This window comes from Vipera berus (genome assembly GCF_964194415.1).
Source record: "Vipera berus genome assembly, chromosome: 14".
Lineage (NCBI taxonomy): Eukaryota > Metazoa > Chordata > Lepidosauria > Squamata > Viperidae > Vipera > Vipera berus.
Window position 1 is genome coordinate 9,437,836 of NC_138217.1, and position 12,715 is coordinate 9,450,550.

The 12,715-nt window shown below is 44.3% G+C and overlaps 1 protein-coding gene across 1 annotated transcript in view; it reads left to right on the forward strand.

Annotated features, from left to right (window-relative positions):
* VSIG10 (V-set and immunoglobulin domain containing 10) overlaps positions 1-9,790 on the forward strand; it is a gene marked incomplete at its 5' end in the record, with an annotated part of 13,846 nt that extends 4,056 nt beyond the window's left edge. The window contains 7 exons of the mRNA XM_081338746.1: positions 3,027-3,332; positions 4,079-4,354; positions 5,471-5,764; positions 7,582-7,692; positions 8,337-8,349; positions 9,161-9,300; positions 9,595-9,790. Coding sequence (XP_081194872.1) covers positions 3,027-3,332; positions 4,079-4,354; positions 5,471-5,764; positions 7,582-7,692; positions 8,337-8,349; positions 9,161-9,300; positions 9,595-9,656 — 1,202 coding nt within the window. The 3' untranslated portion in view covers positions 9,657-9,790. The remainder of the gene's footprint in view (positions 1-3,026; positions 3,333-4,078; positions 4,355-5,470; positions 5,765-7,581; positions 7,693-8,336; positions 8,350-9,160; positions 9,301-9,594) is intronic.
* Positions 9,791-12,715: the final 2,925 nt, after the last annotated feature.

A 12,715-nucleotide genomic window follows, 5' to 3' on the forward strand; every position in this document is an offset into this window, starting at 1 on the left:
AAACAGACAAATTTTTGCCATTTCTGTGAATCCTGACACTTATGCAATCCTTCCACAAGATTTCCACATTCTCCCCAGTGTTGTGCATACAATAATCTTGCTATAGTTACCAGATTACAACCCCTATCTCAAACTTCTTATTTGCTTTCAAGGTGTGACTGGCTGGTAGTTCTGCTGTTTGCTTGTGGAAGGCGAGAGCCGCACCCATTTTAACCGGTCCACACTGCATCTACCAACCGGGGAAGATTTATAGGTGCACAATACAGTAGTCCTTGACATATGACTGCAACTGGGACAATAATTTTTCCATTGCTAAAAGAAGTTAAGTGAGTCATACCCACTTCCGTTGCTAAATCAATCATCAGCTGCCTGGTCCAGTTAACTGCACTGATTTGCTTCACAATCATAGCACAAATCCGGATGGCCAACCGAAATCCGGATGGCCCCCGACCTCCGCACCTTCTGGCGCGACTTAAAAACCTTCCTGTTCCAGCAGTCCGGCCTGGCCTGATAGCTTTAATTGGGGTCCCAGTTTGTTTTTACTATTGTTTTTTATTGTTCAATCTGTATACCTTCCTTACTCTGTACACCGCCCCGAGTCCCTCGGGAGAAGGGCGGTTTATAAAAACAAATAAATAAATAAATAAATAAATAAATAAGGTCGTCAAATCAGCCATTATTCGCTTAACAACGTCCTTGCTTAGCAAAGGAAATTCTGCTCTCTGCTATGATTGTAATTTGAGGAATACCTCGATGTATGCGAAATTGCTTTTTTCCAGCATCAGAAAGACAGGCTTTGTTTCCATCCCAATGTTTCTCCAACAGCTCTTCGTTTTCAAGAATGCATCCTAGCCACGCTATTGAATCAGTGTCAACACAGTTTTCACATTTTACCCCAGAAACAATTAAATGATTTTTTAATTGATTTTAATTGAGAGCCGGTTTGGTCTATGGGTCCAAGGCACCAGCCTAGAAAATAAAAGACCGTGAGTTCAAGTCCTGCCTTAGGCATGAAAATCAGCTGTGTGGCTTTGGGCCAATTACTAGGAGACTGTGAGTTCTAGTCCCGCCTTAGTCAGGAAAGCTGGCAGGGTGACTTTGGGCCAATCATCAGGTGGCTGTGAGTTCTAGTCCCAGTTTAGGCATAAAAGCCAGTTGGGTGACTTTGGTCCAATCACCAGGAGACAGTGAGTTCTAGTTCTGCCTTAGGCAGGAAAGCCAGCTAGTTGACTTTGGGTTAATCCCTTTTCTTCAGCCCAGCCCACCTCACAGGCTTTTTTTATTGAAAAGTTTTACAATACTTTTTTTTAACAAAACAAAACCCCTCCCAGCCCCCTCCCCTCTCCCCAACCCTCCCTTCCCCCTCCCCCCTCCCCGACTTCCCAGAGCTAAATACAGGGTATAAAAATACAAACAATCATAATCTACCTTATGCAAACAACAATAAACTATTAAATCTATCGCACTTTAACTCTTATAAAATAACTACAAGCAATGTAAATATCACATCAATACTTATTCAAATGCTAGGTGAAACTTTTTAGTCCCATATTTATTCTGGATATAATCAATCCATTTTTTCCACTCCACAATATATCTCTGTTGCGAATGGTCTTTCAAATACGCTGAGATCTTTGCCATTTCCGCCAGGTTGGAAACTTTTAAAGTCCATTCTTCTATAGTCGGCAGTTCTTCCTTCTTCCAATATTGCCCTACTAAGAGTCTTGCTCCCGTAATTAAATTCAACATCAACTTAGTGTCCACAACAGTAGTATCAGTAATAATGCCCAGTAAAAACAATTGCGGACAAAACTTTATCCTTTTCTTAAATATCTTTTGCATATTCCACCAGATTTTAATCCAAAAAGCTTTAACCTTTTTACAGGTCCACCATATATGAAAATACGTTGCATCTTCACCACCACACCTCCAACATTTAGGCTGGCAGTTCGGATAACGGGGCTGGACTAGAAGACCTCCAAGGTCCTTTCCAGCTCTGTTCTGAATGATTGTGCACAAACTGTGTTGGCTGCCACCCGGCCTTTGGGTGCAATTCAAGTTGCTGGTTGTTACCTTGAAAGCCTTCCACGGCTTTGTGAGAGGGATCTCGGAGTCCTAGTGGACAATCACTTCAATATGAGCCAGCCGTGTGCTGCAGCTGCCAAAAAAGCCAACACAGTGCTGGGCTGCATTAACAGAGGGATAGAATCAAGATCACGTGAAGTATTAATACCACTTTATAATGCCTTGATAAGGCCACACTTGGAATACTGAATCCACGATGTAAAAAAGATGTTGAGACTCAAGAAAGAGTACAGAGTGACAAAGATGATCAGGGGAATAGAGGCTAAAACATATAAGGAACGGCTGCTGGAATTGGGTATGTCTAGTTTAATGAAGAGATGGACAAGGGGGGACATGATAGCAGTCTTCAAATATCTGAGGGGCTGCCCCAAAGAAGAGGGAGTCAAGCTATTCTCCAAAGCACCTGAAGGCAGGATAAGGAGCAACGGATGGAAACTCATCAAGGAGAGAAGCAACCTGGAACTAAGGAGAAACGTCTTGACAGTTAGAACAATTAACCAGTGGAACAACCTGCCTCCAGAAGCGGTGACTGCTCCAGCACTGGAAGTTTTTAAGAAGAGACTGGACAGCCATTTGTCCGAAATGGTGTAGGGTTTCCTGCCTGGGTTGGACTAGATGACCTCCAAGGTCCCTTCGAACTACTTCTTTTTCTTCTTCTTCTTCTTCTTCTTCTTCTTCTTCTTCTTCTTCTTCTTCTTCTTCTTCTTATTATTATTATTATTATTATTATTATTATTATTATTATTATTATTATTAATTATTATAAAACTTTTATTCATAAAACATGAAACTCAGTCAACTGAACACTCAAATTGACTGGCACTAATGGTTGACTCGGGTTGCTGCCAGCATCTTAGGTATCAACCAGGTCTCTCCTTAAAATGTAAGATGTTCCAAGTAGCGCAGAAAACATCTTTTGTTTTCACGTCCTTGCTTTCTAGGTGGACCAGACTGGATGGAGGTCAACATTTCTCCCACCGGGACGTTGCCAAATGGCACGCTTTATGCCAAAAGGCACGACATCTTGAATTTCACCTGCAGTAGTGACTCGTGGCCCAATGCCACCACTAAGTGGGATTTGAAGCCACTTGGTTCTGCACAGGAGCCGTTCGCCGAAGTCAACAGCTCACAGAGCTCTTTCGTGCTACACAACGTCATGCCCAACTTCCAAGGGAACTACTCGTGTCTGGCCACAAACCTGTTGAGCCAACGTGAGAAGTCGGTCATCCGCGAACTCCTGATCTACTGTACGTAAGCCGAAAAATATGGGCAGGGTGTGTGCGTGGGTGTCCTTCTGGAAATGTGCAGAATCGCCACCTCTTAAGGAATTATGTCCTTGAAGGTGAAAAGCATTCAACCTTAGGAATGAAAACATTCAGAGTAAACGAGAAGTGAATGATAATGGAGGGAAGCTTAGTAGTAGAAAAGCCGGCCTCCAGAAGTTGTGGGTGCTCCATCACTGGAGGCTTTCAAGGAGAGACTGAACAACCATTTGTCAGGGATGCTACAGGGTCTGCTGCTTGAGCCAGGGGGTTGGACTAGAAGACCTCCAAGGTCCCTTACAACTGTGCTATTCTGTAGATAAAAAGGACCAATGCACAGACAGGATGGAGGCGGGATCTTCTCCTAATCTACTTGGCGGTTCCACAGAGGCCAGTGGAATAGTTGGCAGAAAAGTCCACGTGGGTGTTCCGAACCATAAAGTCTATCGTCCCCAACCATCAATTTTGCTGACGGGGACTGAAGTCCAAATCCCACCTCATCTTCTCCCCCCACAAAGTTCCTTCCTTATTGCTTTTCACGAGATTCTGTTTCTCCTTCTCTCAATCCCTTGTCCTCTAGCCATGTTTCTGTCACGGTCAGAGCTGATCCTAGATTCCCCCCCCCCCGTTTTTTTAGTACTCGTCTCCCGTGTTTAAGAATGGGCAATAAAAATGTAAATAAATAAGACCCAGAGCTGTTTCCCAGTCCTTTTGCAAGCTTCTCTCTTCAGATCCCCCGCCGTCATCACCCAGGTGTGGAGCTGAGACCTCCACGGAAAATGCTCAGGAAGTTCAACTGTCGTGCAGCTGGCTGGGGGGCTACCCACCCCCTAGGCTCCAGTGGATCAACCCGGAGGGTCTCGCCATGGATTCCAACACTACCCACTTTGCAAATGCTACGGTGGTGTCTCTGCAAGGGTCCCGCCGGCTTTGGGGCGAGGATTTTGTCTGTCGCGGAAGCCACATTGCGAATGAGGAAAGAAACCAGAACTGCACCTTGCGGTTGGGTGAGTCCAGGATGAGATTCCGGAATTGCACCATTTCGCGGTACATTCCAAGACTCCCAACAGGAAAGAGCTGGCTAGGTTTTCTCCGCCTGTTCTCTTAATGTCTTTCCACGCTCCTGATGTAAGGAATGGCTGGTTTTATTTAATTTCCTCGTTTATTCTTTTCGGCCTTGTTCTTTTATCTCCCATTTGAGTCCCCCCCCCCGAATACTTCTCTAAAAGGTTCATCAACATCAGCCCTATAATGGTCTGTCTACATGTGCAGGTGCAGTAGTGGCCAAAATTGTGGAAACCTTTTGGGAAAAGTGTATTTTTGAGGTTGGATGGCTAATAACATCACTTTTTGTGGGGGGGAGGAGGAGTAGTACCATAAAATTATATATCAATGGAAAGATAATTTAATCAAGGATGTAATGCAACAAAGTTTGCTCAATTATCTGTACCGTATTCTATGAAAAGGTATGGCCAAATAATCAGAAAAAGGAAGCACAGCTTGCTTGGGTTGATAAAACGGCTTCCCTGCTCGGCCCAGCCAGGAGATTAAGATCTCACCAAAACAAAGACTGAATGAGAGGAGGGAGGAGGGGGAATGGAAAAAGTAAAAACAAAAGAGGTTGATAAAAGAGAATATTATTGGAAAAAGAGAAAATCAAGGAAAGCTATCATGTGGAATATGGAACTATTAGAAACTAACTTTTGATTATTTGTAAATACAAACCCAGACAATACACTGTTTACCAAATGTTGATGGTGATATGTTAAAAACCATATATATATATATATATATATATATATATATATATATATATATATATATATGTGTGTGTGTGTGTGTGTGTGTGTGTGTGTATGTGTGTGTGTGTGTGTGTGTGTGTATATATATGTGTATATGTATATAGATAGAGATAAAGAGAGATAGAGATAGATAGATAGATAGAGATAGATGGAGATGGAGATGGAGATAGATAGATAGATAGATAGATAGATGGATGGATGGATGGGTAGGTAGGTAGGTAGATAGATAGATAGATAGATAGATAGATAGATAGATAAAAAGAAAGAAAGAAGATGGCCTTCCTGTCCTCCCAACTCAACTTGGCTTTCCTCTTGTGTCAGAGAGGCCCTCAGTCATTTCCAGCCCAATGAAGAGCTGCTTCGTGGGGAGATCTGTAGAGATGACCTGTGAATTGACAGCCGGCAACCCACCTGCAAGGATTACCTGGTTGCGCAACTTCTCCAAGGTGGAGACAGAGATCCGGTCAGGGGGGAGGTTTCTCATCCGCCAGAAGGAGGGGGTCTCCAGCCTTGTCATCCAGAACTGCTCTGCCAGCAGAGACCAAGGCTACTACATCTGCAAGGCCGAGAACCCCCTGGGCCTGAGAGAGGTCTACGTCCACCTGAAGGTGACAGGTAAGTCAGGAGGTTGAAATAGGGGCCCTTGGGCTGAGGATGGGAGGACTTCGACTCCCAGAATTCCCTTAGCCGGCCATGAATTCTGGGAGTTAAAGTCCGTACAACTCTTAAAAGTGGCCGAAAGTCCTTGACTTACGGCCACGATTGAACCCAGATTTTCTGTCGCCAGGTGAGACACTTGTTGAGTGGGTTTTGCCCCAGTTTACGGTCTCTCTTGCCACAGTTGTAAAGTGAATCTCTGCAGCTGTTAAGTTTGTCACATGGTGGTTAAGTGAATCCGGCTTCCCCACTGACTTTGCTTATCAGAAGGTCGCCAAAGGGGACCACGTGACTCTGGGACACTGCAACCGTCATAAGTACATGCCAGTTGCCAAGCGTATGAATTTTGATCACGTGACCACGGGGATGCTGCGACGGTCGTTAAGTGTGAAAAGTGCTCATAAGTCACTTTTTCCAGTGCTGTTGTATCTTCGAACTGTCACTAAATGAAATGTTGCAAGTCGAGGACTGCTCGCAAAAGGCAGACTGCCCTTTGCACAAGCTCCTTGGATCCTTTTTTTTTATTGAAAAGTTTTACAAAAACAAAGTTTTACAATCCCCAAATCCCCCCCACCCCAAAACCACCCACTTCCCCCCCCACTTCCCAGAGCTAAATACAGGATTATAGTTGTAATAATCATATTCTAAATAAGAATTATGCAAATATACAATTAACCAAATTCATAATGTGCTTTAACTCCCCTTTAACATAACTACAATCAAAGTACCAATAACAATATCCCACTAAAATCTACTCATAAGCTAAGTGGAACTTTTTAGTCCATTTGTTCTAAATATAATCTATCCATCTCCTCCAAACTGAAATATATCTTTCCTGTGAATAATCTTTCAAATACACAAAAAATAAACATCTCTGCAAGATTCGAAACTTTAGACACCCATTCTTCTATAATAAACAAACTATCCTTCTTGTATTCAACATCAAATTAGTTTCTTTAACATCACAATCTACAATAATAACCCATTATCCAGTGAATTCAAAATAAGACTAGCATCCCAAACCTTTTCTATCAAGGTACTTGGATCTTGTCCAAGCACCAGAGATGTCTTTATGAAACGTAAGCTTTGACTTGCTGCCAGTAAGGAAAGCTATTGGTGACCTCCTTTATCGGATGCCTGAAAAGCAATTCCCTCCCATCCATGGTGTGAATGGCTCACCCGGTGGAAAATGGTTGATTCCATTTTCCAAGTGGACTGTTGATTTAGTAAGACTGATTGATTAGGTTTAGCAAGTTGATTAATTAAGAAAGCTGGATTTTGTTTTAATTTATACTGTGCATTCCATGCTATATTAAAATCTGCCCTCAATCCTAGGCTTTCCTCTCTTCTCTTCTCTTCTCTTCTCTTCTCTTCTCTTCTCTTCTCTTCTCTTCTCTTCTCTTCTCTTCTCTTCTCTTCTCTTCTCTTCTCTTCTCCTCCCCTTTCCTTTCCTCTCCTCTCCTCTCCCCTCCCCTCCCTTCTCACCTCCTCTCCCCTTCCCTCCTCTCTCCTTTCCTTTCCTTTTCCCTCCCTCCCTCCCTCCCTCCCTCCCTCTCTTCCTTCCTTCCTTCCCTCCTGCTTGAGAATTCCTTTTGAGTTTCACTTTTGAAGGGTGGCAATCTTGCAAATTTTAAGAAATGGGGGAAGAGGGAAGGGAAGAGGCGGAGGAGGAGAAGTTGCTTCATGGCATTTCTCTCTCTCTCTCTCTCTCTCTCTCTCTCTCTCTCTCTCTTCCCATCTCAATGCTTTTTTTTTCTTTCCAACTCTCTCTGCAGAGCCTCTGAACATTGCTGGCATTGTGGGTTCCGTTGTTGTCCTTTTATTGTTGGGAGTTCTGGTCTTTTCTGGAATCCTCCTCTATGCGGGACCTCAGGTGTGCCTCAAAGGTGAGAGAGATTCTGTACCAAATTGCTCACTGGAGTAGTCAAACCAACAGAATGCCTTTGGGTTTCAACATGTGTATTTCTTAAATGGCGCCATAGGCAATCTTTATTAGAACGTTGAAAAAGAAAATCTTATGCATATATTGGCACATCCTTCCAATAATTAAATAAAAGATAACCAAAAGTTTCTAAATGTGACATAATGTATGTTGCTAAGATGGGTGGCCAATACATTAGATAGATGATAGATAGATAGATAGATAGATAGATAGATAGATAGATAGATAGATAGATAGATAGATAGATAGATAGATGATAGATGATAGATAGATAGATAGATAGATAGATAGATAGATAGATAGATAGATAGAGATAGATAGATAGATAGATAGATAGATAGATAGATAGATAGATAGATAGATAGATAGATAGGGTAGATGATAGATAGATAGATAGATAGATAGATAGATAGATAGATAGATAGATAGATAGATAGATAGATAGATAGATGGATGGATGGATGGATGGATAGATAGATAGATAGAATATATTTTTGACATTGCATTAGATGCTTACTGTATAACCTTAGAAAGCAAATGAGTAACTTTTTAATAAACATATTTTTCTCCTCTCTTTCATGTTCCCAGTGAATGTGCTTCGGTAAGTGTCTCTATTTTTTAACTAGAAAGTCTTGACCCATTTCATCTACAGAAACCATCATTTGGAGAAGGGATTGCCAAACCTTGTGGTAGTGCGACCTCTTTAAAATGGTGCAGCCCGTGAATTTGTATAAAGACTCATCCATTGAACAAAACTAACAATCTCATTGGGGTTAGAGTTGGGCAAGAAAGAAGCATGCCACTTATAAGTATTTTTAAGTATAATATTTTAGATTCTATGTCACAGAATGCTCAATAGTTGTTCAATAATGACCTGCAGGTATACTTGATAACAACAGAAGAGAATATTTATACCTCAAGGTTGAACTGTGGGATCCTTGGTGCTCTCTGAGCTTGGTTGTTTTCTTGCAGACGTTTCATTACCCAACTAGGTAACATCATCAGTCCTAGAAGGGAGTGGGGTTTGCAGAAAGGAGGAGGAGGAGGAGGAGGAGGAGAGAAAGGGAGGAGGTAGAGGAGCAGAAGGAGGTCTGTGAAGTCCTTGGTGGTCTCTGAGCTTCGTTGTTTTCTTGCACACGTTTCATTACCCAGCCAGGTAACATCAACAATGCTAGACCTAATTGGGTAATGAAACGTCTGCAAGAAAAAAACCAAGCTCAGAGAGCACCAAGGACCCCATACTTGATAATATCTCCCATGGTTCCCAGCAGGAAAATGTGACCTATCTGCCAAGTTGGGTCAACGTGCTCTTTAGTGAGTATCACCTGACAGAGATGGTCCTTCAAGCAAGGAGGAGAAGAAGAGGTCCCTTCATTCCTCCCTTATAGTTTTTATTGTTGTCTGCATTGCAGGAATCGAGATGCAGGTGACATCCTTGAACTGATGGACTCAGAAGAAGAGGACCTGTCCTTGGAGGCCACTAGCGAACCAACATTACACCATGGAATGATGGAAGGGATAGGAAACAGATGTCCTACCAGATCTACTGAAAGTAAGATGAATGGAGGAACTCAGGCGCAGGCAGGAATTGTGTGTCAACACCCAGCTCGAGAATCCAAATAAACACCCCAGGTTCATTCCGTTTCTGAAACTCTTAACTGTTTATTGAATACACAGCACGGTAATGTCGAGGCAAAACTAACTCTGAGGTTTCCAGACACCAGTTGATAGAATTAAAGAACAATTTCTCCGGCCCGATCCCCACCCTCTCACCTAGTCCATGTTAACAGTTTCACTGGCTACGTTTTTTTAATTCCCGTGCATGTTTTTTTTTCTTTTCCCCCAGGCTCATTTCCGGAAACATCCATCTCTCTGGAGGAAGTCCAGATAGCCAAACCCACAGCGTAGAGAGGATTACCTCTTCTTTTGCTTTATGTACCAAGAACAGAAGCAGACTTGCAGAATGGCTGGAACTGGCCCCCAAAGGATTCCCAGAAGAATTGTGCCCGTCTGGGTTTGCCTCTTTGGCCTCTATCCCTCCCCGCGCTGCTGCTTGGCTGAGCTGCGTGTTGAAACAACGTTTTGTGACGTAGGCGAGGATAAGAAGGAGATGGCTTTTCCAGAACTGGAGGAAGAAGCATCCCTGGGACAGGAAGCCTTGTGGCCCTGCAGAAGAGCTGGAGGAACAGGAAGAGAAGTCCCAGCTGGTCCTGGATCCCACATTCCCAGCTTAGATCCCCTTTGGATATGACTCTTAAGGGGCGTCAAAGCTTCTAGGGTTTCTTTCAGGGAAGGAAGCACCACAGCAGCTCCTGTTTGGGGGGAAAATATATATAACTGGACAGTCTCGCTTAGGTGCAAATTGCTTGAGGCATCTAAAAACTCTTTGTGTCCTCTAGGGCTTGAATGCAGGAAGTTACTGACAAAGATTGTGTCCCATGTCACCCAAGACGAGAGGCAGACTTTTTTTTTTGGAGGGGGGGGCTTCAGGCAGGAGTCTATCTCAGCTCTACCTGGGTATTGAACCTGGGGGGTCTTCTCTCCACCAAGCGGATTCGGCACCACTAAACTGCAGGCCTCTGCTTGCTCATTTCTGGGATCTTCAGCCGTCTGAATTGTAGGAGGAACTGCAGCTGATACCTGCCCAGGTATATGGTCCGTCTGAACTGTGTTAGAGTAATGTATGGAAATGATCCCTTGCTAAGAACAGGAAAGAATTGGGCATGGATTGTCTGGTTACCTGAGAAAGCTGAGCTTTTTGTGAAGCTGGCCCTCGCACGGCCTGTCCCTACACCATCTTCTTTGAGCGGCATAATTATCCCCATTTTGCAGCTCTCGAAGAAGATCGTAGCCAAGTTAAAACCAATTCCGAGAATTGTTTTAAAAAAAAACAGGTCGAGAGAGAGTGGGTATCGAATAGAATAATAACCGAGTTGGAAGGGATTTTGGAGGTCTTCTAGTCCAACCCCCTGCTCAGGCAGGGAACCCTATCCCAGTTCAGACAAATGATTGTCCAGTCTCTTCTTAAAAACTTCCAGTGTTGGAGGAAGCTCAGCCATTTTGTGCTGCCGCCCAATATCAAAAGGACCTTCCTGTGGCAGAGAATTGTTTGAAGCTCAGCACAGTGTGTAAAGCTACTTCATTTGAGGCTGGAAGCAGTCATGTACAAATCTGGCTCGGGGTCTATTTATGGACCTGCAGGTGGGCTGGGTTTCCTCCTTAAAAACGCCACTTTTCCAGCTAACATCTTTTCTTGCGTGTAGCAAAGGCTGCCCTGCTGAAATAATTACTTCCTTCTGAGGCTGGTAGCAATCGGAGGCCAACGTTCTTCTGGCCCTTTGTGAATCTGGGTGCGATCTTTTGTTTATGGAATTAAAAGTGTGGCTTTTGGATACAAAGGTGACTTGCCTTGTAGGGTGTGTGCATGTGTGTTTGGTATGTGGGCGTCATTAGCTGAATTATGAGCGGTTTTGCATTCATTTCACACCTTTTTTAAGAATTGGAGCTATTCTCGTCTGCTCTCTTGAAGTTAAATGCATGCTCTTTATTGGCTAAGTGGTGGTGTCATGGTTCCGACAGGTGAAACTCTTCAAAAGAACTTTGAGGTATTGTTTACCTTACAGGATCTTTTCTTCGAGTAGCAGAATATCGGAACTTACATAATTGAAGCCAAAAACTGAATTCCCTTCCCCTGGGCACACAGTATCAAAGCACAATTAATTCCCTCCTCCAATTAACAATCATAAATCGCATTCCCCAATTAGCTTGAAGCACAGGGCCAATTCTTTTATCAGCTCCGGGCTCAGTAACCTTGATTCTCACGCTAGGTTTCGTGTTGTTATGTCTAGCTGGACTCTCATTCACATCCCACCTCCCTCCCAGCATCATCTAACTGTAAAAGCGAAAGGGAAAAAGATGGCTACATTTCCATCTGTTGTCAATGCAAAAACATCCCATGTTAGCAGCGTTGACAGCCAGTCGTTCGTATCCTGTTACCAAGGATAGCGTTTTCTGTAGAGCAGGGGTGTCAAACTCAATTTCATTGAGGGCCGCATCAGCATTGCGGTTGCCCTCAAGGGGCCGGGTGGGTATGGCCTGGGTGGGCGTGGCCTACTTGTTGGGCGTGGCTAGAGTGCGTATGGCCTACTGGGTGGGCGTGGCCAGCTCTACACCGTTCGCATCAAGGGTGCCTAGGGGGGCCTGGGCAGGAGTGGGACAGATCTGAGGGTCTCTGGCAGGAGGAGGGTCTCTGGGCCAGGGCCAAGGCAGCGGGGGCCGTTCCCTCACTGTTTCCAGGATGGCTTCGCGGGCTGCATGAAACCACTTAGCGGGTCGGATGTGGCCCACGGGCCTTGTGTTTGACATGTCTGTTCTAAGCGTTATCCGATTTTGTTAATTTTCATGTTTTCATATTAGCGTTTTTTCTTCTACTGTATGACGGTCAGTTTCGGCTTTGGAGAGTAAGATGGATGGCATATAATTTTGGTTAATAAATAAAATGCCTGCAAAAAAAACAAAACAACCCACCAAGCTCAGAGCTTCTGTTCTGGCGATCCTCAATTCACTTAACAACCGGGTTACTGCGATGATTCACTTAACAACTGCGGCAAGAAAGGTCGTAAAATGAGGCAAAACTCACTTAACCGATCTCTTGCTTGGCGACGGAAATGTTGTCGTCCCTCTACAGCAGACATGTCAAACACAAGGCCCGGGGGCCGGATCCGACCCACGAAGTGGTTTCATGCGGCCCGCAAAGCCATCCTGGAAACAGTGAGGGAACGCCCCCCCACTGCCTTGGCCCTGGCCCAGAGACCCTCCTCTTGCCAGAGACCCCCAGATCTCTCCCACTCCTGCCCAGGCCCCCATAGGCACCCTTGATGTGAACGATGTAGAGCTGGCCACGCCCACCCAGTAGGCCATACGCACTCTAGCCACGCCCACCCAGTAGGCCACGCCCACCCAGTAGG